Source organism: Bactrocera dorsalis, chromosome 2 (assembly GCF_023373825.1).
Source record: "Bactrocera dorsalis isolate Fly_Bdor chromosome 2, ASM2337382v1, whole genome shotgun sequence".
Classification (NCBI taxonomy): domain Eukaryota; kingdom Metazoa; phylum Arthropoda; class Insecta; order Diptera; family Tephritidae; genus Bactrocera; species Bactrocera dorsalis.
In genome coordinates this window covers 25,095,758-25,120,006 of record NC_064304.1, presented here as the reverse complement: position 1 = coordinate 25,120,006, position 24,249 = coordinate 25,095,758, and the positions used below count along the sequence as shown (strand labels likewise).

General features: G+C 36.6%; 4 protein-coding genes across 4 annotated transcripts; all 4 read left to right on the top strand.

Moving 5' to 3' along the window:
- The first annotated feature begins 2,343 nt into the window (after positions 1-2,343).
- Positions 2,344-4,741, top strand: LOC125776208 (probable cytochrome P450 12e1, mitochondrial). Its single transcript, XM_049447208.1, has 6 exons — positions 2,344-2,591; positions 2,820-2,925; positions 3,078-3,324; positions 3,386-3,502; positions 3,570-4,020; positions 4,089-4,741. Exons 1-6 carry the CDS (start codon positions 2,493-2,495, stop codon positions 4,668-4,670), a joined length of 1,602 nt encoding a protein of 533 aa, XP_049303165.1. The 5' UTR covers positions 2,344-2,492; the 3' UTR covers positions 4,671-4,741.
- A 1,359-nt stretch (positions 4,742-6,100) lies between these two features.
- On the top strand, positions 6,101-9,396 carry LOC105231112 (probable cytochrome P450 12e1, mitochondrial). Its single transcript, XM_019992016.3, has 6 exons — positions 6,101-6,443; positions 6,525-6,624; positions 7,751-7,997; positions 8,070-8,186; positions 8,258-8,708; positions 8,775-9,396. The coding sequence occupies exons 1-6, from the start codon at positions 6,348-6,350 to the stop codon at positions 9,360-9,362; spliced, it is 1,599 nt and encodes a 532-aa protein (XP_019847575.2). The 5' UTR covers positions 6,101-6,347; the 3' UTR covers positions 9,363-9,396.
- An 808-nt stretch (positions 9,397-10,204) lies between these two features.
- LOC125776207 (probable cytochrome P450 12e1, mitochondrial) lies at positions 10,205-12,597 on the top strand. Its single transcript, XM_049447207.1, has 6 exons — positions 10,205-10,441; positions 10,582-10,687; positions 10,859-11,105; positions 11,167-11,283; positions 11,345-11,795; positions 11,852-12,597. The coding sequence occupies exons 1-6, from the start codon at positions 10,343-10,345 to the stop codon at positions 12,431-12,433; spliced, it is 1,602 nt and encodes a 533-aa protein (XP_049303164.1). The 5' UTR covers positions 10,205-10,342; the 3' UTR covers positions 12,434-12,597.
- Positions 12,598-14,351: 1,754 nt separating this feature from the next.
- On the top strand, positions 14,352-19,467 carry LOC105231082 (probable cytochrome P450 12e1, mitochondrial). The gene is made up of 6 exons (XM_011212181.4): positions 14,352-14,592; positions 15,987-16,092; positions 17,697-17,943; positions 18,008-18,124; positions 18,194-18,644; positions 18,706-19,467. Exons 1-6 carry the CDS (start codon positions 14,500-14,502, stop codon positions 19,285-19,287), a joined length of 1,596 nt encoding a protein of 531 aa, XP_011210483.3. The 5' UTR covers positions 14,352-14,499; the 3' UTR covers positions 19,288-19,467.
- The last annotated feature ends 4,782 nt before the right edge of the window (positions 19,468-24,249 follow it).

Genomic DNA, 24,249 nt, shown 5'->3' with positions numbered 1-24,249 from the left:
GCACACTACCTATGCAAGCCAACTGGGTCGGCTTCACGAAATTTACCGAGAGCACCTTCACTGCACTACCCATTCCGATAGGCGTAATCGTTGGCGAATCTCAAATCCACATGATGAACGCAGCTGTTTCCGCTCACTTTATTCCGGCTGGAAAAATCGCGGAACTCCGCCCCAATTTCCCAGCCGAAGCAGTTGATTTAGTTAATGAGCGCGACACCTTACGCCATGCCGATCCTTGTGATCCCCGAATAAGTGATCTCAATTTGGAGATTCGGCAAATGGTAGAGCAACAGAAGTAGACAAAATAGAATAGACCATCGGCTCTGCAGCCTCTCCACCGACGTGAGTAAGCTTTGAACTACTGTCCAGGATTTGTGTAATCCGATGAGACATAATGACCGAGTTGAAATAATATCGGACCCTAAGAAGTGCGCGAGCTATTTTTGTTAACAATTTACACTGCATCCCTCGATAGACAAAGCCTAACGATGTGTTACTCGACAGCTGCGCAAAATGCCAAAAGACTGCTCACCACCCGTGAGAAGTTTCAGAGTGTCACTAAAAAGGTAACATGCTGATGCTAAAATCGTGCTCGACGGGAATAAGCTACTTCAGCAAGGTCCACAACCTGTCGCTGACCACTCTTTAAATACCTGATGTGTGGAATCGGCACCGTGGTCCCACTACTGAAACCTGCCAAACCCGCCAACAAAGTGGAGTCCTATCGTCCAATAGCTCTCCTCTCCCCAGTAGTTAAGACACTTTAGACCTTTCCCCCTTACCGCCCCTCATGCACCACCTGAGTGTAGCATACCACCAGCATGGGTACCGAAAACTGTACAGAACCAACACAGCACTTAGCGTTATAAACACCCAGATAGTTCATGGCCTCAATTAAAAACCACCACGAGAGAAGACGATCCTCGTAGCTTGTCTAAAGTCTTGACACAATCAATCACACAACGCTACTTGAAAACATCGAAAAATCAACGCTCCCTCCAGCATTAAAGAGGTACTATGAACCATCTGAGCGGTTGACAATCATCCTTACTGTTTCGAGGTTTCAATTTGGTACCATATTAGCATAAATCGTGGTAAGGTTTAAGTTTAAAAAAATAAGAGTTTTTTAGAATTAACTTTCGGAAGTTGGTCTTTTTGACAGGTTGTACTTCATTTATACTCAGTTTAGTTTGACATTTCGTAATTAACAAACTTACTCCGAAACAACAATATTGATCCCAAGCAAGATGGCCACCGATCCAGATTTTCGCATGAAAGTTTGTTAATATACAAAATTGTCGTATTTGGAATTATCGTAAACCACAAGCCATTATTAAAAAGCCGTTACATCTTCAAATAGTCACTATTTGATGTGTTCTTGAAACAGACGAAATCATTGATTCACATTTCTTCAAAATTAAGGACAAACTTAATGTTACATAGAGCCACGATTAATGACTTTTCCTTACCTCAGTTGAAGAATGTTGATGTGAACGACCTTTCGTTCTATCAAGACGGCGCTTTATGCGATACACCTAACGAAACAATAAATTTAGTGAATGAATCTCTTAGTGAAATTTGAATCGTCCAGCAACATTTTTATGCTCTTGCATCATGTTGCTGCAGAGTACAACAGTTTTGTTCATCTAACGAGCTAGATATAGTGATCAGAATGATGGGACGAAATAAAGTGCGACTAACTGTCTGTCCATCCGCCCATCAGTTTTTGTCTGTATGGCAAGTGATAACTTGAGTATAAATCGAGATAATCGTAATGAAACTTGTTACGCGTGTTGCTTGACAAAAAAGAGTGAACGAGTTCGTAGATGGACGTAACTCTAAAACCATTCAAGCTAAATAAACAAATTCGATCAAGATAAATCCGATAAGAACCCGTACCGACATTGTAAAAATTAATGAAATTCGAAAATAACTCTCTGCTTACTCCACACATAACGATATTGTTAGAAACTACTAAGAGCTCCATCAATCAAGATGGTTTAAGACCTCTTTCTAGGAGCCGGGGTCAAAGTTGGACAAATTTCGTAAATCACATATAACGAAATAAAACTTTGTAGGAATAGTGCCTGTGATGTTACGACCAGCAATTATACAAATGGGACCAAATATTCTAGGTACCGAATATGTGGACCCCTATATCTATAGTTGTATGTCTGCCTATCAAAAATGGGTTGTATCCCACTGAGTTTTTAGAGAAGAAACACTTGAAATGGTGCTGTGTGGTGCAATTCAATTCTAATAATGTTATTAATAACAAAAAGCTCTAAGCAGAGCTTTCACAATGCATGGCGAAACGCAGTGCATGCTGATTAGAATATTCTCACTGCTAAATAGTGAATCGCCGAGATAGTAAGCTTACAAGAGCGGTAGGGATCACTATATTGCTCCCTGCAAGCAAGTTTGGAAGTGTCTTTAATGCTGTTTGCGTATAAAACTATTTAAATTTAATTAATAATATCAAAGCACTTAAAATGCTGTCAAGATTGCTAAATAAATACAATGCAGTAGTCAGGCGTTCATTAAAATTAACGGCGTTTAGAGGATTTGCAGTGTCTATAGAGCCAACGCAGGTAAATAATGATTATTATATTATTAGTATTAAAGGTTTATAAAGAAAGTATTGTGTTATAGAACTTTTATTTCAAATAAAATTTTGAAAAAAATATAAAATCAGCAATAATTTGACTTTATTTGTTCGAAATTGTTTATGTTTGACTCCAGCGACGTTATAACCAACTAATTTATTCGAAAGTAAACTCTATAACAATACAATATAACAAGTTAATCTTAATTTATAGGAAAACGAAAGAGCATCTGCTCCGAACAATTGGGAAAATGCGCGTCCATATTCGGAGTTACCAGGCCCAAGCAAATATGAAATTATTCGTGGATTTTTGCCAGGAGGTAGGAAATTGTATTCATATGACAACTAAACTTTAATTTTCTAATCTTGCAAACGTCTTTCTCGCTAAATTAATCCACCGAAGTATTTTTTTCCCAAGCAATGTACAATATGTATATATTATATTAACAGCACATTTTTCCTCTATTTGCAGGAGTGTTCCATAAAAAAACTTTTATTAAAGGCATTACAAGTCTGACACAAAAATATGGCGATGTCTATCGTTTTCCCGCCATGTTCGGCAAACCTGAATCAGTTATGAATCTGAATCCAAATGATTATCCTATAATATTTCGAAATGAGGGTATCTGGCCAGAACGACGTACTTTCGAATCCTTAGTTTATCATCGTAGAGTGCACAGAGCGGAGTTCTTTCAAGGCGTGGATGGACTTTTGACCACGTATATTTATTGCAAATTAAATTTCTTGATACGCGTTACCAATTTCTGAAAAAAATTCTAGACCTGGCGAAGAATGGGGAAAAATACGTACCGCCGTTAATCCGGTTCTAATGCAACCTAAAAATGCCAGACTCTATTTAAACACGTTACTGGAAGTCAACGAAGAATTTCTCGAAAGGTTAAACCACTATTTAATTGTTTTTTTTTTTTATGAAAAGTTCAATATCACACTGAATTTGTTTTAGAATACGGCACATACGCGATCCATTGACACTCGAAGTGCCCGACGACTTTATTGATGATATTAATCGTCTCACCTTAGAGGGCGTCGTGAGCATTGCCCTCAATACCCGTTTAGGCATGATACATAAAAATCGTGATAGTGCGGAAAGTAAAACACTTTTGAAAGAAATACGCAATTTTTTCGTATTATCGGAAGAGGTAGAAGTCAAACCATCCATTTGGAAGATTATCAAAACACCGAAGTTCCATCAACTGATGAAAACATTGGATACGCTTGTAGTTCTGTGCAACAAATATATCGATGAGTCATTAAAACAAATTGATTTGGATAGTGAGGGTAAATTCACCTCAGAGGTGGGTAAGGAAAAGAGTGTTTTAGAGAAACTATTGAAAATTGATCGCAAAATCGCTGTGGTTATGGCTTTAGATATGATGATGGCCGGCGTCGACACAGTAAGTTCCCCAAAATTCAATCATGTAGTTAAGAAAATATTTCAGGTATTATACTCCCGTTATCACAGACAAGTTCCACCTTAACGGGCATATTATTTTGCATCGCCAAAAATCCGGACAAACAACAGAAACTATTCGAGGAACTCAAAAGCATTCTACCAAATAAGGACTCTCGCTTAACTATAGAGAATATGTACAATCTTCCCTATCTGCGTGCATGCATTAAGGAAGGTATGCGCTGTCATCCCATTATTGTTGGTACCATGCGTCGCCTGCCGAACGATGTTGTGCTGAGTGGATATCGCATACCGGCCGGTACTGATGTTTCAGTTAGCTCCAATTTGCTGTTGCGTAATGAGAAGTTTGTGGAAGAGTCAAATAAATATATACCAGAGCGTTGGCTGCGTAATGACCCAGAGGGTAACAAATATCAACTCAATAACCCTTTTCTATTTCTTTCCTTCGGCTTCGGTCCACGTAGTTGTGTGGGCAAACGAATTGTAGACCTGGAATTGGAGGTGACTTTGGCACGTTTGGTGCGCAATTTCATGATAGAGTTCAATTATTCTACGGATAACGCTTTCATACAGAAGCTCGTTTTCATACCTGGTATACCACTGAAGTTCAGATTCCAAGAAAGAAAGGAGTGAAAACCGGTGAATAATTTACTCCTATATTCATGAAGTAATAATATTATAAATACATGACTCTATTAGTAGAATATTTTTGTTAGTGTTAACAAAGTGAATTAGGTGCTTAGAGTGATAAGTGTTCCCAACTTGTAGAGCATATTTGTATATATTTTAATAAAATAGTAATGGATTCCAAACATATTTTGAACGTCGAATACTCTCAATACAAGTATATAAAATCCATAAATCGAGTGATCAGATGTTGTCATCGCCACCCCTCTGCACCATATAGCAGGACGGGGATAATGAATGAATGAAAAAATGCTCTTTGTTCGTCGAGAAAAGACTTTACTTCTCCATTGCCTACTCAATCGGAAGTAACTTTGGTTGGCAAGAGTTATTTTGAGTTAGATTTCGAGACTGGCGTGGTTGTTGATGTTAATGCTGGTTCCAAGATCAAAAAATTGATCTAGGTCTTCGAAGTTATCACTGTCGGCAGTGACTTTGGAGCCAAATCGCGAATGCGACGACTGTTTGCTTGATATGATAATATACTACGTAATAGTAAATTTCTCTTGAAATGGTGTGGCCATCGGACGGTATATTACGATAAGGGTATCATATTTAAGAAATTATCTAGAGAAATATTTGTACTGAAGACATTTTTTCGAAACTCCTACGGTAATTTTTGAAATAATTGTATTATAAAACAAGTAAGAAAGGGCTAAGTCCGGGTGTAGCCGAACATTATATACCCTTGTAATTTACAAGGATTAAGGCTACGGAAGTACCCTCAGCTACAGCTTGTTAGTGATATGGGGCTAGAGCGAATTTTTACCCGTCATCAAGATATCTCAGTTTTTCCGCAAGTTACAGTTTTCACGGATGGACGGACGAACGGACAGACAGTCAGTCATCCGCATTTCAACTGATCTCTTTTACATACATACATAACCCTATATGTATCTCACTTAGTTTTAGGTATACAAACCGTTAGGTGAATAAAACAATTATACTCTGAAGCTACATGCTGCAAGAATATAAAAAATATTCATAAATTTTGACAACATCTATTCTCTTCGAGTTTATGCGCGACCAACCAGATTGGTGCATAAGTATGCCGTCTTAAAATTAAAAAAACAATAACGAGCACGTTAAGCGCAAAAAAGCTCACCAGACGCCGTTCTCTATCAAAAGCTCACTCTTCGCAATTATTTCTTTCTTTCTCTTTTACGAAATATAAAGTGTTTTGTTTACAAACAAATGAGGAGATAAAAACAAAAAGCGACAAAACATTAACAACAAATATTAACAGTATCGGTATGTACATACATATGTATGTATGTATATGAATGGCAAAAGCTCGTTTTGCTACTAAATGTTTCACTTATCTATTTCGCTTATGCTGACATACATAGACTCGCGTAGGCTTGCAAGTGAACAAAAGCAGTGCAGACATTAGCAGACACATATTGGCAATGTTTATTAAATATTCCACACAGAATTTTATAAATACACAGACTGATAGTGAGCGACTGCCAAGAGCTTATTCATTGTGCCAAAGTTTGTGGAGCGGCGAACACATCCATATTAGTGGACGACTTCTACTTGTATTCTTCTAAATTTCGAACTTTCGAATTTTCGTTGCGCTTGACATAATAAATTAATGAATAGAAGCAGTAATCAACGGCAAACATGTTATCGAGGCATTTAAAGCAAATTGATCACATCGGTTGGCGTCATTTGCGCTTTTCAAGGGTACGAACTTTTGCAACGCAAGTAGAGTCTAAGGTAGGTGTGATCAAATGCATAATGTTTTCACTTTAATTTTTATTTTCAAAGATTATTTATTGCTCTATATTTTATTTTTAGCAAAACAATGCAAGTGATGTGGACTTGGAGAACGCACGACCGTACTCAGAAGTGCCCGGGCCAAGCAAATTCGAGTTGATACGTTCATTTATGCCTGGAGGTAAGTGATAATAATTATACCTACTGTATGATATGTTTGTGAGTATTTGTGTAATATCACTTGGCACTCAAGTGATTGTTGATTTCATTCAATTTAAAAATGCCAAAAAGTTAATTCATATATTAGTTTAAAAATTTCGGACATTGCAATAGCTTATTTACACCTGTGATTTATTGCTAAATCATTAATATGTTTTATAAGATTTTTAAGACGTGTGGTTGTAGGCAAATGAGTCAATATTTTTAGGAGTTTTTCGGAGTAGAGGTTTTCGGAGTAAGGTTCTTTGGAGTAGTTTTTTTTGATAGCAGCTATTTTATATGTACTCAGTTTGGATTGCATTTTCATAATTTGTTACAAAAATAATGGTTCGGTTAGCGCAACGCACTTCGTAACTGAGTTCAATATGCGGTCGTCATCTACATCTAGCAGAATACGTAATTCGAGGGAATATTAATTAGCTTCGGTTACACTAGTGGATACGCCATATAACACCGAGCAGAGTATCAAAGAAGACCGGAATGAGTTCACCCGCCATTACGTGCAGTAATTGAAACTTTGCTCATGCACTTTATGGAAGAGTTTGAGGACAAAATCGAACTCGTGAAAGAATTGAAGCGGAACGATCATCAAGCGCGACGCACGTTTGGTGGATAGGCCTAAAACAAGATGACCACGGACCACCTATGAAAATGAAGCAACAGGGCTTAAGGGCATTGCGCTGAACAAGGAATGTAAGAGACCGCTGCCCATTCGACGCAGTACCCGCCAGGAGAAGCAGTGAAAGAGGAAGACATTCACTCCGGGTGGGAAAGGACATGGCTTTGCTTATAATCTCCAATTGGCACCACATTGCGAAAAGAAGAAAGGACTGGCGCGCTGCTGTTATCTGAGCTATAACCGCGTAAGCGGTGTGAACTAAGGAAGAAGAAAGAAAGAGTGAGCCAGAGGATCTATTCATTAAGATCATACATTTTAGAAACGAGGAATATTAGTATATTTAGAAACTTTTCAAAATCGGATCAAAACGACGTCTACTTTCCATATAATTAAATTTTAAGCTCCGTTAGTTTATTCGACATATTAAGCTGCATATACATAGTACACCTGATATGATTCTTCATTTCAGGCTTATTCTCCAAAAAACCATTTCTTACCGCCATTCGGGAAATGGAAAAGATTTATGGACCGATATTTCGCTTTCCCGGCATATTTGACAAACCCGAATTTGTAATCGATTTAAACCCCTCAGATTATTCGATTATTTTTCGTAATGAAGGGCCATTGCCTAATCGCCGCGTTTTCGACACCTTCGTCTATCATCGTGAAAAACATCGTCCCGAATTCTTTCAGGGCGTTGACGGTATTATATCCACGTGAGTGTCACATACTCGCACATATATGTATATTCAGTTCTCACATATTTTTTTTTCAATATTTAACACTAGCTCTGGTGAAAAATGGGCGAAAATGCGTACGGCTGTGAATCCAATACTCATGCAACCGAAAAATGCCAAGTTGTACTTGAATACGCTATTAGAGATTAACGATGAGTTCCTAGAAAGGTAAGACGAGCAAATGTACTTATTTAAAATTCACAAAGACTATATTATAATCATTTGTACTTTACTGGTAGAATACGCCACATACGCGATCCCAGCACATTGGAAGTACCTGGCGGTTTCCTCGATGATATTAATCGCCTCGCTTTTGAGGGCATCGCAGGCATTGCGCTGAACACACGACTCGGTTTAATACACAAAAATCGTGATACGGCCGAATGTGAAACGATCATGAAGTGTGTACGCAATTTCTTTGTACTCTCCGAAGAGCTAGAGATTAAACCTTCCATATGGAAGTATGTGAAAACACCGAAATTTAAAGAAATGATGAATACATTGGACACGATGACGGATATCTGCAATAAGTACATTAACGAAGCGCTAATGCGTATTGAACACGATAGCGAGGGCAACCTTACATCGGAGCTGGGCAAGGAGAAGAGCGTGCTGGAGAAATTAGTGCGCGTTGATAAGAAACTCGCCGTGGTAATGGCGTTGGATATGATGTTAGCTGGTATTGATACGGTAAGTGAGCGCATTTAAAGATGCTGGGACTTTGAATAATAATAATATTTCTCACTGCACGCGCAGACCAGCTCTACTTTGACAGGTCTACTGTTATGCATTGCCACGAATCCTGATAAACAACAGAAGCTATTTGAGGAAATTCAACAAATACTGCCGGAAAAGGAATCACAACTGACAACTGAAAATATGCAAAATCTGCCTTACCTGCGTGCCTGCATCAAAGAGGGCATACGCTGTTATCCCATACTACCGGGTACGGTGCGTCGTTTACCCAACGATATAGTGCTGAGCGGCTATCGAATACCTGCCGGTACCGACATCTCCATCGGCGCCAATCTGTTGATGCATGATGAACGCTATGTGCCACAGCCGGATAAATTCATACCGGAACGTTGGCTGCGTAACGATCAATCTGCCCAAGCTTTGGAGGGACAAATTACGAATCCATTTTTGTATGTACCCTTCGGCTTTGGTCCACGCAGTTGTGTGGGCAAGCGTATCGTCAATTTGGAGCTAGAAATCACTTTGGCACGTTTGGTGCGGAATTTCCAAATTGAATTTAATTACCCGACCGAAAATGCATTCGCTATGAAATTCATGAGCGTGCCGCAAATACCACTTAAATTCAAATTCATCGAGAGAGAAGCGTAGTGTTTGGCATGAGAATTGGTGAGAACTGGTTATACATTGCATATATGTACATATATGTGTATAAAAAAATTACTTAACAAATATTCATTCAAATATACTTATTTCCAAACAGATATTGAAAACAGTTAAATCTAGTATAAATGTAATTTTGTATTCATCAATATTTTTATATATAATATGTAAATATAAAATCTTTGAAAATCACCAGCAAAGTTTTCTATCAATAAATCCATTGATTGGTGCAATGTGTGGGAATGCCTCCATCTTATTGAAACCAAATGTCGCTAAGTTCACGAACTTCATCTTCAGGTATCAAATAGTCGGTTATCATGATGCGACGACGGTCGCCATTGACTGTTTCGTTCTTACCGGCATCATTGTGGTCATTTGAAAACTGATTTGATTAGTACAAATGGAATAATCGTATGAGCCAACAAAACTGAAAAAGAAATCATAAAAGGTCTGTCACTAAAACACTAAAAAATTGTCGATGTTTTCAGCAGTTGTTTTTTTACGAACTAAGGTTTTAACAACAAATATTAGTTTTCGAAAAATTTAGTTTCCGAAGTACTAAAAAAATTAGTAATTAAAGCAATCTTTCAAAACTCATTCATTATGCTCTAAAAGCTTTCTGTTGAAATAAAAGTATAAAAATATCTCTCTGTTCGCTCTATTGACGCTTCTACGGTAGAAGAAGAAGTACTTTCCACAGTATAGTTCAATTCAATTCTAATTATGTTATTAATAAGAAAAAGCTCTGCTCAGAGCTTTCTCAATGAATGACATAAGACAATTTATACTGCATTTTTGTGTCTGATTAGAATATGCTCCCTAAAAAATAGTGAATCGCCGAGACAGTAAACTTACAAGAGCGGTAGCGATCAGCAGTATTTCTTTCTAACAACAAGTTTTAAAATATTCTTAATGCTGTGTGCATACTAAATTGTTGCAATTTATTTAATGTAATCAAAACACTCAAAATGTTATCGCGCTTTCTAACTAAATGCGATGCAATGGTCGGGCGTTCGTTGAGTTCAGCGGCTTTTAGGGAATATGCAACAGCTGTGCAGCAAAAGCAGGTAAATAGTGATTATTATTTAATTGCTATTAAATCTATTAAAGGCGTCAGTGGTGTTTCTGGATTTTAGAATTTTGAATTCAACTAAACCATAAACAAAGCTATGTATTTTTCATATACTTAATTGATTTTAATTTATAGGAAAATCAAGGAACTTTTACTTCGAATAATTGGGAAAATGCGCGTCCATATTCTGAGTTACCAGGGCCAAGCAAATATGAAATGTTTCGTGGATTTTTACCAGGAGGTAGGAAAGTATATTGATATGAAAAACAAAAATTTAGTTTCTAAAATTTCATACTCTCAGCCTGGCAATTGTTCAACCAAAGTATTTTTGTATGATTTATTCCAATACAAATTTAGTTTCTCTACGTTTTTTTCTAAAATTTTCTAAACATCTGTTCTCTCCCTATTTAAGGTGTGTACCATAAGAAAACATTTATTGAAGTAATTAGAACCATGACACGCATATATGGCGATATCTATCGATTTCCTTCCGTGTTCGGCAGACCAGAAACGGTAATGAGTTTTAATCCAAATGATTATCCAATAATATTTCGAAACGAGGGTATTTGGCCAGAACGACGCACTTTCGGAACCTTATATTATCATCGTAAGGTGCACAGAAAGGATTTCTTTGAAGGCGTTGAAGGACTATTGACCACGTAAATTTCTTGTTAACAAAAATATATGACACGTATAAATGCTTTCCAAATACATTTGTAGAAGTGGCGAAGAATGGGGAAAAATACGTACCGCCGTTAATCCAGTGCTAATGCAACCCAAAAATGCCAGACTCTATTTAAATACGTTACTAGAAGTCAATGACGAATTTCTCGAAAGGTTATTACAATATTTGTTACATTTATAAAAAAAGATTGATCTCACACTGAATTCCTTTTAGAATACGTTACATACGCGATCCTTTGACGCTCGAAGTGCCCGACGACTTTATTGATGATATTAATCGTCTCACCTTAGAGGGCGTGGTGAGTATTGCCCTCAATACCCGTTTAGGCATGATACATAAAAATCGTGATAGTCCGGAAAGTAAAACACTTTTGAAAGAAATACGCAATTTTTTCGCCTTGTCTGAAGAGATAGAACTTAAGATATCCATTTGGAAGATATTCAAAACACCGACGTTCCATAAACTGATGAAAACATTGGATACGCTTATAGTACTGTGCAACAAATATATCGATGAGGCACTAAAACGAATAGATTCCGATAGTGAGGGTAAATTCACCTCAGAGGTGGGCAAGGAGAAGAGTGTTTTAGAGAAACTATTGAAAATTGATCGCAAAATCGCTGTTGTTATGGCCATGGATATGATGATGGCTGGCGTTGACACGGTAAATACATTTCAAATCGAGCTTAAAGGTTATATAATGCTTTATTATAATTACAGACAAGCTCCACTTTAACGGGCATATTATTTTGCATCGCCAAAAATCCGGACAAACAACAGAAACTATTCGAGGAACTCAAAAGTATTTTACCAAATAAGGACTCCCGTTTGACAGTAGAGAATATGGCAAATCTTCCATATCTGCGCGCTTGTATTAAGGAAGGCATGCGCTATCATCCTATTATTGTTGGCACAAATCGTCGCTTGCCGAACGATGTTGTGCTGAGCGGATATCGCATACCGGCCGGTATTGATATTTCGGTTGCTTCCAATTTGCTCTTGCGCAATGAGAAATTTGTTGAAGATCCAAATAAATATAAACCAGAGCGTTGGCTGCGTAATGACACAGAGGGTAAAAAATATCAACTCAACAATCCGTTTCTATTTCTTCCCTTCGGCTTCGGTCCACGCAGTTGTGTGGGCAAGCGCATTGTGGATCTTGAATTAGAGGTCACTTTGGCGCGTTTGGTGCGCAATTTCGCAATTGAATTCAATTATTCAACGGAAAATGCTTTTACCCAGAAGTTAATTTTCCTACCAGCTATACCATTGAAATTCAGATTCGCTGAAAGAAAGGAGTGAAGATGCGATGATTGATTGAATCGTATATCGTAAGTACAGAAAAGTCATTTATAAACTCGTTTTGTCAAGCGTTTCACTAAGTATTTTATGTGTGAAATATGTTTGTATTAGCAAAGATAATTAGAACTCAATATGTAAAATATGTATGCCAATAAAATTTATTTATACAATATGAACTCCAGTATTGTCCTATTATTTTTAAAGCTTCCCTTCTTTTTGGGGGATTGACTTACTAAGTTATGTCAATGCCTCTTCACATAGAGAGAAACCTTGAGACGGTCGAATAGTATCAAATTCACTTGTCTATATCAAGTCCTAACCGACTTGTTTCCGATTCGCGATCTTTCTAATTTAGTCCATAATTTCCATTATACACAAATTAGCCTATTTGGACTTCCATTTCCTTCATCGTCTTCGAAACCAAAAACGCGGATATCAATTTTTAAGCCACATTTTCTTGCAACATTTTGCTGCAGAGTATTATAGTTTTGATCAAGAATATAAAATGTTCGGTTGAACCCGAACTTAGGCCATGCTTAGTTGTTTAACTATTTTTTCTTTCAAGCTATCAAAGTTCACTCAATATACTTTACTTCTCGAACCAATTAGCATTTGAAAGTCAGGTCTAACTACAACAAAAATACATTCAACTCTGGTGGCTCATTGGTGTTAAGCTTTCCGTCTGTCTGTATTTATATGAATTCATGTAGTATACAATTGTACATATTGCACGATAACAAATTTTACATTCATAATATAGACGTCAATATCAGTTCGGTGGACGATAAGAAATTTATTAGTTTTGATATTTCACATTTATATCAATTAATTGTACATTGGAAATATTAATGCTGTGATGTTGTGCTCTAACTCTCTAGAACGGTACTGTATTTCACAGAAATACTTTCGTCACCACAAGTCAGAGAGGACCGATTACATGCGAACTGGTTACTTATTTCCATTATGTAGCTATGTAGTGCAATATATTTCTATACCCTGATAAGGAAAGAAACGTCGCAGACGCTATAAATATATTCAGAAATGATTAGCTCAATAAACTAGGCGATTTAACCTTGCCCATCTGTCTGTATATGCACGAATTTGATTCTTTCACGAATTAGTCACTCTGTTTTTGAGTTATGAATTTGAAAGTTTGCGCATTTAGCTTACTAGGCAATGGCGCAGCCTCTGAGGGAAGGGTTCAATCGGATCACTAAAACATATAATTGCCAAACAAACAGATCGTTGAAAATCAAGTCTTTGTGTGGAAAGCTTTTTTATTTGAGGAGCTAATTTCAGAAAATTTGGAATGAATTATTATTATTTAGGTTAGGTTAATCTGGTAGGCCAAAAAGTCACCGATATACCAGTTTTGGTTCAGATGGAGTTCACTTGGTAAGTCGAAGAGGAGTAGTCATCGTTTAGGATGCGATATGTCAGCCCCATCGAATGGACGTTTATCGCCACTAGACGCAGACCAGTTAGTATTCCCTATGAGATGTTTAATGAAACAAAATTTTTTCGACAATGGTAAAATTATGAATGTACTAACTTATCTAAGTTAATATTGACATATGAGTAGATATAGCGGAACTTAAGCGAGTATTTTATGGATCCAATTTGACACGAGACAAATTGTATATAATTTAATTGGATAGTAACGCAATGTACGAGGTCCCTCACTTAAGTTTCACTTGAGACCATAATATACAATGTACAGTTATTTACTATACCTTGACGAACTGTGATGCATTTTTTATTTGTTGTTTGTTGTGATGCTTGATAACGCTACGATTTCTTCTAATCACATTTCTCAGCGACAGAAAATTTGTTGTTGAAAAAGCGCAATCGTAAATCAGAAAGTTGAGCGTTTTACTGATATTAACAAATAACAACTAACAGATGCGATTATTTATGCAAAGCACTTTAGTTAGTTTGCAAACGCGGTCATGTGCAGTTCTATTTCTCTACAAGCGAATTAACGTGCATCGGAATTTACTTTGAGTGATAAAAAACTAAAAAAAAATTAAATAAAAAATTACAAAACCATTCCTCTTCTTACTAAAATGTTAACTCGTTGCTTAAAACAATATAATGAAGCTTTTGGACTGGGCGCAACGTTCTTGAGGAGATATGCAACAGCATTACCACAACAACAGGTGGTTTGAGTTCCAATTACGCATTAGAGTTTATAATTTTGGGAAGAGAATAAAAACGTGAAAAAAGATAATTTAATTTATTATCTAAATAATAATTAATTATTGTACTACAAAGCTAATCACAAGTGTTAAGACTGTGTACAAATTTATGGTAACTCTGCTATGAATTCGTTCAAAGAAAAAAGGATATCATGTACGAAGGTTGCCTTTTATTATATATTTCGGGATTAGAGAGCAAAACCAAATTTTAATCATCGAACATTGTTTTACTGATTTTCAAAATATTCTCTATTTAGATCTATAAACTTTTGCATGCATTTGAACCAATTTTCGAAGTACTTTTGTCACTCTGATTGAGTTAACTCCAAAACATACCTTTGGAACGCATTCAACCGCCTCTTCAGGTATCGAAAATCGTGGACCTCTTAGCTCATTTCTTACCTAAGGGATTGAAAATAAGTCATTCGGTCCCCAGTCAAGACTTTATTGTGGATTATTCATGAAATCGATGTTTTAAGTGCTCAAAAATGCGGTTGTTTCAGCCGATATGGGATCGCATTGTCTTTGGTTTTCCTAATTTCTTGAAAGACAGCTGACCAACAATTTGTTTCGAAGTACCACTATTGTATTTTTTCTAACATTTCTCTAGACCAATTGTCACGAACCATTTTTTGAGCGATTGACAAATTGTGTGGGATCCAATGAAAAAAAAAAATTGCAATTAAATGCTCATGCAATATTAAATATAGTATGCTGATCCCACTAATGCCTATAGTTGTCTTAATCTCATGATAAGTCTCATGACGATCAGTTTCCGCAATAGTTTCCGCAACAACAAATGATTTTGGACGACCTTCACGAAATTCGTCTTGGAGTGTTTCACGACAAAAACGTACCATCGGTAAACACTGGTCATTGAAAATTGAGTTAAGTTCATCGATGCACCGTTGCTGAGATAATCCAGGTCGAAAGTTGTAAAAAATAATGGTGCGATTTAATTCCATATTTTGGCCGAGATGAATATTTCAAGTTACTGTAATCAAGAAAAATAGCACTCATATGTTAAAACGTTCTGAATACGTATGGCATCAAAAATGTCGAAATGTATGATAAAGTTGTGAGTTGCAAGGCCAATCTCGAAATATAAAAGGTAACCTACATATTATGGTATCAAGATATGATATCAAGTCAATTTGATCTTTGATATTTTTATATTCTGTATATTACGAAATGTTATTACTAACAAAATATGAAAAGAAAAGTGGTTAATTCCTTTTCACCAAGGAATAGAAATAAAGTGCAAACACTTTTGTTTGTGGAATCGATAGAATTCATTCACTAAACTAATACTACTAATACTAGTACTAAAGTATAAAACAATTTTAAAATTGCAGCTCAATGAAACAGTATCTGCACCAGTCCACTTGGAAAATGCGCGTCCATTTAAGGAGTTACCCGGACCAAGTAGATATGAAATTGTTCGTGGATTTATGTTGGGAGGTAACTTCATATGATTCATGCCTCGAAATAAAATGTAATATAAGCTTAGATATACATATATATAGTAATATAATTAAAAGCTAATCAAGAAAGTTTCTTGAATCACAAGATTTTTAAAAATTGTCAAAATAAACTTATGTGTTTGACATTAATGATACAAATGGTTTGAGCTAGAGGATACAACAAACCTTACAATTTAGGACGAACTTTTGGTGATTTCATCTTTTATTTGTTTTTTTTTTTTCAATAAGCTCCAGCACACTGAATAATTCCAGGAGCTTGCTAGGCGCGACTAAGGTCATGTGATCCCTGTCTAAGTAGATGGAACCTAGCCTTTAAGCCTGCGTCTACAAGTAAACTAGAACAAGGTACTTTGAAGTTTCCTGTTCCATGTCGCAAAAACGGCAGTTTTCGCCAGAGACTATGCTCTGTATATAGCGCTGTAAGGAGACGGAATTTGTCTCAGGGGAGGTTGATCATATCTCTAAACCTTGCCAGGTTGTAACCTCCGAGTAGTAGCTTAGTGTGGCGCATTCCACTGCCTTCTGTCAGTGCCGTTCCTCCCCACTCTTTCCTTCATGTGGAGCAACTCCTTTCTCCTTTGGGGCCCCCGAAACTGCATGGTTCCGCCCTCTTCATTCTGGAAGCTGCCGAAAAGCGGGCTAATTCGTCGGCCAGATCATTGTCGGCCGTCCCTTTATGCGATACCCAGATCAGGCGTCACGGTTGCAAGCTGGCGGTTCAGCCTCTTTCCCTAATAGTGATTTGACTTCATAAGCTAAGATCGTTATTGCAATGGAGATTGATTTCTGTACACGGACTTAAGTCAATAAACTAGTTCTAAGCCGCTAAAATACCTTTTACAGAGAAAAATACCCCCATAGCCCTATGGAAAACTTTTACTTAAGCCGTGGCCTTCTTTTATCAACTCTGTGCCTGAAATGGATTATATGAATAACTTTTTTAAGCAGAAATAATATATGCTAAAAGACGACATTACTGGAAATATATCTCAAGGCCAGCTAATCTATAAGCAGAGTAGTCAAAACATACAAGGTTCCAGTGAAATGAGTTGACTTCAGGGATCTGTTGGAAGGGCTGTGATAAATGTACAACCTGTTATTTAACCCACCAAAAATAACATTTTCACTATGGCGATTTCACAGTTTCCCAACGAACGAGTCAATAAGTTTGATGGGTGCTCAACTGGAAGTATCAAACGTTATAAGGTCTAACTTGAAACTTAAATCTGGTACAACGGAGAGCAGTTAACCCTTGGAGTTCGCTCCAATCTGCTTATTGGTTTTGGCCCTTTGAGGAGATTCGTGGTGGATCTGGCCTCGAACCCGACCAATGTGGAAAAGGTGTTCCACCTGACTAATAATAATTGGAACCAAATAATATAATGTATAATTTGATCTATGTGCTTTTAAGCACGGTAAGGTTAGGCCGTCAACGGCACGTACTCACGTAACACACAAAGTCTGTTGTTGTACTTAAGTTTCTCTTGATTGACTGGCTTATAATGATAAGCTCGAACTGTGGACAAATTGAAAATTTACTCTACTTATTCTTCTAAATATGATATAATTATCGATCTTCAGGTGAATTTTACAAAAAAACATTTACGGAGGCAGTAATGCAACTCTCAGAAAAGTATGGCACACTGTTTCATTTTCCCGCTTTGTTTGGCAAACCCGAAATGGTACTTGCACTCAACCCAGCCGACTACCCTACAATATTTCGGAAGGAGGGTGTATGGCCCGATCGACGACCACTCGACTCTTTTGCATATCATCGGGAAGTGCATCGGCCAGATATTTTTCAAGGCATACACGGACTTATGACAACGTAATTAAATTTTCTAGAAAACTAAGAGCAAATATTAATCGTGTACTATACATATTCCTTACAGATCTGGCGAAGATTGGGCGAAAATACGGACTGCGACTAACCCAGTTTTAATGCAACCTAGGAATGCGCGACTATATCTGAACACAATACTTGAGATCAATGACGAATTTCTGGAAAGGTTGTATTAGTATACAATAATTAATGAGATTTCTGTTTGACACATTACTTTACATGACCGTTTTTACAGAATCCGTCACATACGCGATCCGGTAACAAACGAGATGCCCGATGACTTTCACGACGATCTCAATCGTCTAACGCTTGAAGGCATTGTCGGTGTTGCGCTAAACACCCGTTTAGGTATGATACATAAGAATCGAGACTCTCCGGAATGTAAACAACTGTTGCAATCGATACGGGACTTTTTCGACCTCTCCGAAGATTTAGAAGTGAAACCTTCAATTTGGAAAATTGTGAAAACACCGAAATTCTACAAATTAATGAAAACTTTGGATTTGCTCGCAGATTTGTGCAACAAGTATATTGATGAGGCGCTAAAACAAATTGAAATGGATAGGGATGGAAAATTCACCTCAGAGGTGGGTAAGGAAAATAGTGTTTTGGAGAAGCTTTTGCGCATCGATCGTCGCATCGCCGTGGTTATGGCTCTAGATATGATGATGGCTGGTGTTGATACAGTAAGTTTATCTCAATTCAGTCGTGTGGTTATCAAAGTAATTCGCTACATTCTAATCACAGACAAGTTCCACCTTAACGGGCATATTATTCTGCATCGCCAAAAATCCAGACAAACAGCAAAAATTGTTCGAAGAACTCAAGAATATTTTGCCAAATAAGGACTCCCGTTTAACTATAGAGAATATGCAAAATCTTCCTTATCTGCGCGCCTGCATTAAGGAAGGTATACGCTATCATCCTATAATTTTAGGTACATTGCGTAGCTTGCCCACCGATGTCGTATTGAGCGGTTATCGTATTCCTGCCGGTATTGATATCATGATCAGCTCGAACTTGTTGTTGCGCAATGAAGAATTCGTGAAGGAGCCAAACAAATTCGTACCGGAACGTTGGCTGCGCAATGACACCGAAGGCAAGAAATACCACATCGACAACCCGTTCGTGTATTTACCGTTCGGCTTTGGTCCACGTAGCTGCGTGGGTAAACGTATTGTAGACCTGGAACTAGAGATCACTTTGACGCGTTTGGTGCGTAATTTTGTGATTGAATTTAATTATTCAACGGAAAATGCGTTCATACCGAAACTTGTGAGCCAGCCATGTATTCCATTGAAGTTTAAATTTGAGGAGAGAAATGAGTGAGGATTAATATCTATCATATTAAAATATGACACAAATATAAGTAGATACAAGATAAGTATGGTAATTAGTCATTGTATTAAGTAATATACAAATATAATAGTGAATCGCAAATATAGAAAGTTGTATGGAATTCTATTTAGGAAATCTATAAAAATATATTTTTTCTAATATTTGTTTATTAGTTGTTCTGGAAATAATTTGTTCTTTTTTGTTAAAGCAGACGAAGAAAATTATTATTAAATTATCCTTTTAAACAAAAAAGGACTCATTAAGTAAGTTCTATGAACAAATATAAAATTGGTATCTGTCAACTAACGTATTTTTCAATAAGAGCGCCAAAATTTTTTTTTCAAAAGAGAACTTATCCATCAAAATAATAGTTCCAAATTAATCCGTGTACCGCAGAACCGTCGATAAAACATACACGCCAAAAGAAGATATATACCATATATTGTACCCGTAGCTTCGAAAATAAAAAAAACAGCGTAACAACGTTTAATTATTTATTATAATATTATTTTTCTAAATCAACAAATCCTATCGACAATAAAAATAAAAAATATATTTTATTTATTTGCTGGTAAAGCATATGTTATCGCTAACAACAGCTGCTGTCGGGCACTTCAACTCTTCACTGACCTTAAACTGCAAAAACACTTGTAGCGCCACACAAGTGCTCTCACTTACATATACTACATATATACTAAACTGCTGATTAAATTGTTTGCGGCACTTATTATTATTAATTATTTAATTAATATTTTACGCCACAACTAATTGATAAGTTTACAAATTTATTTTAAACGTTGATTAACAGTAAATCGCAATTGCAGCGTATAGGGTTTCAGTTAGTTGTCGACTTGCAGCCAGCGGTGTTTTGAAGCATTTGCTTGGAATAAGCGACAGGAATTACAAATAAGAATATATACTTTTTACGTCAGAATTGCGATCGTTCACATCGGCAGTCCACTTTTTACAAAAGTTTCCGTGATCTGTCTGTTTGGTAAATTATAAAATGTGTGAATCGAACAGAAGTTTCATTAATTCCACCTTTCACAAAGTCTTTTAGGATGTCTGTAGCAATCTAATCTAACCGATTCAATGTTATTCTTGAGGTAGCAGACAACTTCCCGAAATAATATTGTGGAATACTGCTGAATGGACAGTAGCAGAATAAAAATCAAGGCACGTTCTAGGTACATAAAATCAACAGCCGTAGAAACGGAATAACCTCCATAGATAACAGTGGAGTTCAACTCTGCAAATCAGAGCTTATCAATTAATGTTTTGAAATATTAAGCTCTTCTCAATTGATTACAAAAATAAAGTCTTTATTCTGTGGACTCCACGGAATTAGATAAAATTAAGTCACAGATGGATTGACTACCTGATTCCTATATGGTTCACTTTGTCAACCTTTAAACTTTGGAATGGAAATCTGACAGATACTGGAGAGAAATGAATGGAGGAAAACAAACAAATGTCTTCTGTTATACACTGTGCAGAAAGGACAGTCCGCACGAAAATCTGGGTTCTTGTGGCTTAACTGTCCAACCACAGTAACATAAGCTCATATACCACACTTCAATATGGATAGAAAAAAATACATAATATTTATCATAGACATAACAGTGAGCATTATTTCTTTCATTCAAACATGACGTGGAAATATTTCCAGTCTTTTTGCTTTAAGATTTACAATCGAATTCCGATATTGTATATTGTGTTTTTATATTTCGCTATGAAATTGAGTGAATCTTATATCTTTAGCTATTGGCAATTTCTCTAATAATCTTTGTCTCAAAAGTGAGAATATTGACTTTATAAATATATTCGTGAACAATAGAAACAGTCATATGCGAAACCAAGGCCAAGAATACAAAGGAATTAAATCAATGGCGAAGCATACGCTTCTAAAACCGGGTGAAACCATTTATGGTAAATGTTATTGACAACAACTCATCAAATCGAAGCCATCGATTACCGTAAAACCTCCTGCAATTGATGACTATACACAAGTCAAAAATTTTCCTTCATAAAAGCGCTCGGCTCCATCTTGCAGGACTAAATAAAAAAACAATAAACTATATGAAAAACTGTGGTTAGGAAATTTCGCCTCCTAAGCTTTAAAAAATGTTATAGCTTCAGATGGACAATAGTATTAGTAATATTATTGCAATTGTTTTTGGATATATGCCACGAAGAACTTTTATAAACATACATCGAAAAAATGTTTGCAAACCCATTAGCTGTAGTTGTTATTACAACGCCTTTCAAACCCTCGAATCTTAAACAAATTCTAAAATTACCCATGAACATATTTTCCTTTTTCAGCAAAAAGTCTCCAGAAACAAGAATTCTACCACGCACATTAAATTAGACCACAAATTTACGAATTACGGTAAAATCGATTTTCAGTCATCATAAAATGTTGACCTCGACTTTGAGCTGTCATTTGCTGTAACTGACCTAAGGCAACTCAATAAAGTATTGTATGTAAACAAAACATCGGCAACAACCACAACAACAACAACTGCATACAAAATAAGAAACACTAACAATAAACATAAACATAAATGCTCGCATAAAAAATGTAAACGAAGGCGGCACAAAAATAAAATATCAGCATGACACTTCAACTTCCGGCTGAGTGACGTTTGAATACACGTGAGTGCGGGTGGCGGGTGACAAGGTGGGATTGGGCGGTAAACCGAAAACGGTGAGAGTGAAAAGTTGAGCGCAAATCTGACGGCTTGGCAAATTATTCTTACACACTCTCCTGTATGTGAATGTGTGTGTGTGTGCGTGTAAGTTAGTTATGGAGCGCTCAGCCTAAACAAATTCAATTTGACAGCTGACAGCGCTGCAACAACAGCAAAAACTCCATCAATACGACCGGCAGCACACAGAGAAGCAACAGCCGACAGCAGTGACAGCAACAGCGACACAATGACGAAAAATAATAAACTTTTACGACTTTTTTACGACACGCAGACACGTGTTCGAGACGGAAGTGGCAGCCGCAATACTAACCTAGGCACTTCCACTGCCACCTACACACCATGCATACATACTTACATCCTTACTTTGAGTGAGTGTGCAAATACATATGTACAATGTTGCCGGTTGCAACATGACATTGCTAAAAATCTCAAAAATGCAACCATAAATTTAATGAAGCCAAATGAAAGTCGAAAAAGCCCAAAATCCAGCAACACAGTAACCACCCTCTATTCTGGAGAAGAGTAGCATGTGCGGAGATGCTACTGTCTCACTCACACTTACAACGGCCGACAAATTGTGGGTATGCTTGAATGAAAAATGGTAATAACAACAAAAGGGAGCTGTCAGTTGCACACAACGCGCGCGCAAAACGTGTACACCCCCAACAGTTGGAGTGGCGCAAATCAGACTTTAGTCGTGGTGATAAAAATTAAATAAAACATAAAAAGTTCAAGGACAGCAATATTTTATGTTTAAGTGAATTTAGTAAATAACAGTAGAATACCATTAGGGTAGATATACTTGTCTAGAAGTCTGTCCTAATATATTTTACATAGAAATACGAAAATATGAATTTTATGTCATGTCCAAGAAATCCAAAGATTCATTCATTTCTATTTCTATACTATATAATTAGCCAGACATATTTATGGATAACAGAAACACCCTGTAATTAATTAATAAATAAGTTCGTCGCCTTTGAAGAATTTAGCATCCTTTTAGTAACCTTTTTTCATAGCACGCATCCCGGGTCCTAACCTTTTTTCTACTGAACCGATTGATTTCAAATTTTAACAGGCTGTTATACATACACATTTATAGTTCTCGTCAGTACTAACGAGAATTTTTTTAACCCCTAACTTTTTATTTTACAACCCTTTATTTGCTAAAATAACAGGACTTTTTTTTCAAAGTCCTTCATTTTGTTACTTACCCTTGAAATTTAACTTCAGTATTTCCGACCTGTCATGATATGTCTATAGATTAAGAATAATCAAGAAAATTTTATTTCAGATAACATCAAGAGCCAAAATCACCTGGGCCACCCACGCACATTTTTTTGAGGTTCCAACTTCGAGTGACAATAATAATAGTAATAAAGTATTACATTTTTTCAAATACATTTTTTTTTTTTAATTTTCAATATGTAAATAACAACACTCTAAATATTTAAGATAATTAATTTTTATTTTCCTATAAAAAACCACCCTCCGAAGAAGTCATGAAAATAGGCATAAGTTACCGGACTATTACCTTAAATGATCTTTCAGTGTACAAGTATCTCGAATAGAAGATAAACAGTAAGTACACAATTAAGTCTGGAACCTGATGTCGAGATCATGCTTATTATTTCTCTAATCTAAACAATGAAGAAAACATCGAAGGATATTCAGAGGAAATGAATAATCTTAAATCGAAGACATTGATATTTCTTCTCTATTGCTGAACTTTAAGGACATAAGAGCGCTTCTGAAAAGAGTGTTGTAAAGATACACTGTTACGGAACACATTGGCTTTAAATATTAGAAGTATACAATTAACCAGAGAGAGTATCAGAAAGCACTCATTATATATTTGTCGGTTTTATGTTACTTTTCTCATGGAAAAGATACTAACACGATTTTACCAGTCCTCGAAACACATATCGTAGCCACTATTTGGGATGGCCTTCAGCTCCTTCGGCGAATTTTGCTTTCTCTCTCCGATCGACCGAAAAGGGGTTCCATGGAACGGTAATTTCAGTTTGGGGAACAAGAGAATATTGAAAGGGGTTAAATCTGGGGAGCGCGGTGATTGATAAATGGCACTCATTGCGCTTTTGGGTTTAAATTCGGTCATAATCGTGTCTCAATGCGATGATGCATTATCATCGTGTGAAATCTATGCATTGTTCTTCTACAATTCCGGCCATTTTCGATGGATGTCCTCACGATGTACGAAACCACGAAAATGGAAAAA

Bases quoted from the DNA above. Each gene is read 5' to 3' on its own strand.
- LOC125776208 (XM_049447208.1), top strand. From the start codon at position 2,493: ATGCTGTCAAGATTGCTAAATAAATACAATGCAGTAGTCAGGCGTTCA. The intron at 3,325-3,385 runs GTATATTTATTG...AAAAAATTCTAG, and splicing joins GTGGATGGACTTTTGACCAC to ACCTGGCGAAGAATGGGGAA. The intron at 4,021-4,088 runs GTAAGTTCCCCA...CCGTTATCACAG, and splicing joins TGATGGCCGGCGTCGACACA to ACAAGTTCCACCTTAACGGG.
- LOC105231112 (XM_019992016.3), top strand. From the start codon at position 6,348: ATGTTATCGAGGCATTTAAAGCAAATTGATCACATCGGTTGGCGTCAT. The intron at 6,444-6,524 runs GTAGGTGTGATC...TTTTATTTTTAG, and splicing joins CAACGCAAGTAGAGTCTAAG to CAAAACAATGCAAGTGATGT. The intron at 7,998-8,069 runs GTGAGTGTCACA...ATTTAACACTAG, and splicing joins GTTGACGGTATTATATCCAC to CTCTGGTGAAAAATGGGCGA.
- LOC125776207 (XM_049447207.1), top strand. From the start codon at position 10,343: ATGTTATCGCGCTTTCTAACTAAATGCGATGCAATGGTCGGGCGTTCG. The intron at 11,106-11,166 runs GTAAATTTCTTG...ATACATTTGTAG, and splicing joins GTTGAAGGACTATTGACCAC to AAGTGGCGAAGAATGGGGAA. The intron at 11,284-11,344 runs GTTATTACAATA...AATTCCTTTTAG, and splicing joins AATGACGAATTTCTCGAAAG to AATACGTTACATACGCGATC.
- LOC105231082 (XM_011212181.4), top strand. From the start codon at position 14,500: ATGTTAACTCGTTGCTTAAAACAATATAATGAAGCTTTTGGACTGGGC. The intron at 14,593-15,986 runs GTGGTTTGAGTT...TTAAAATTGCAG, and splicing joins CAGCATTACCACAACAACAG to CTCAATGAAACAGTATCTGC. The intron at 18,645-18,705 runs GTAAGTTTATCT...TTCTAATCACAG, and splicing joins TGATGGCTGGTGTTGATACA to ACAAGTTCCACCTTAACGGG.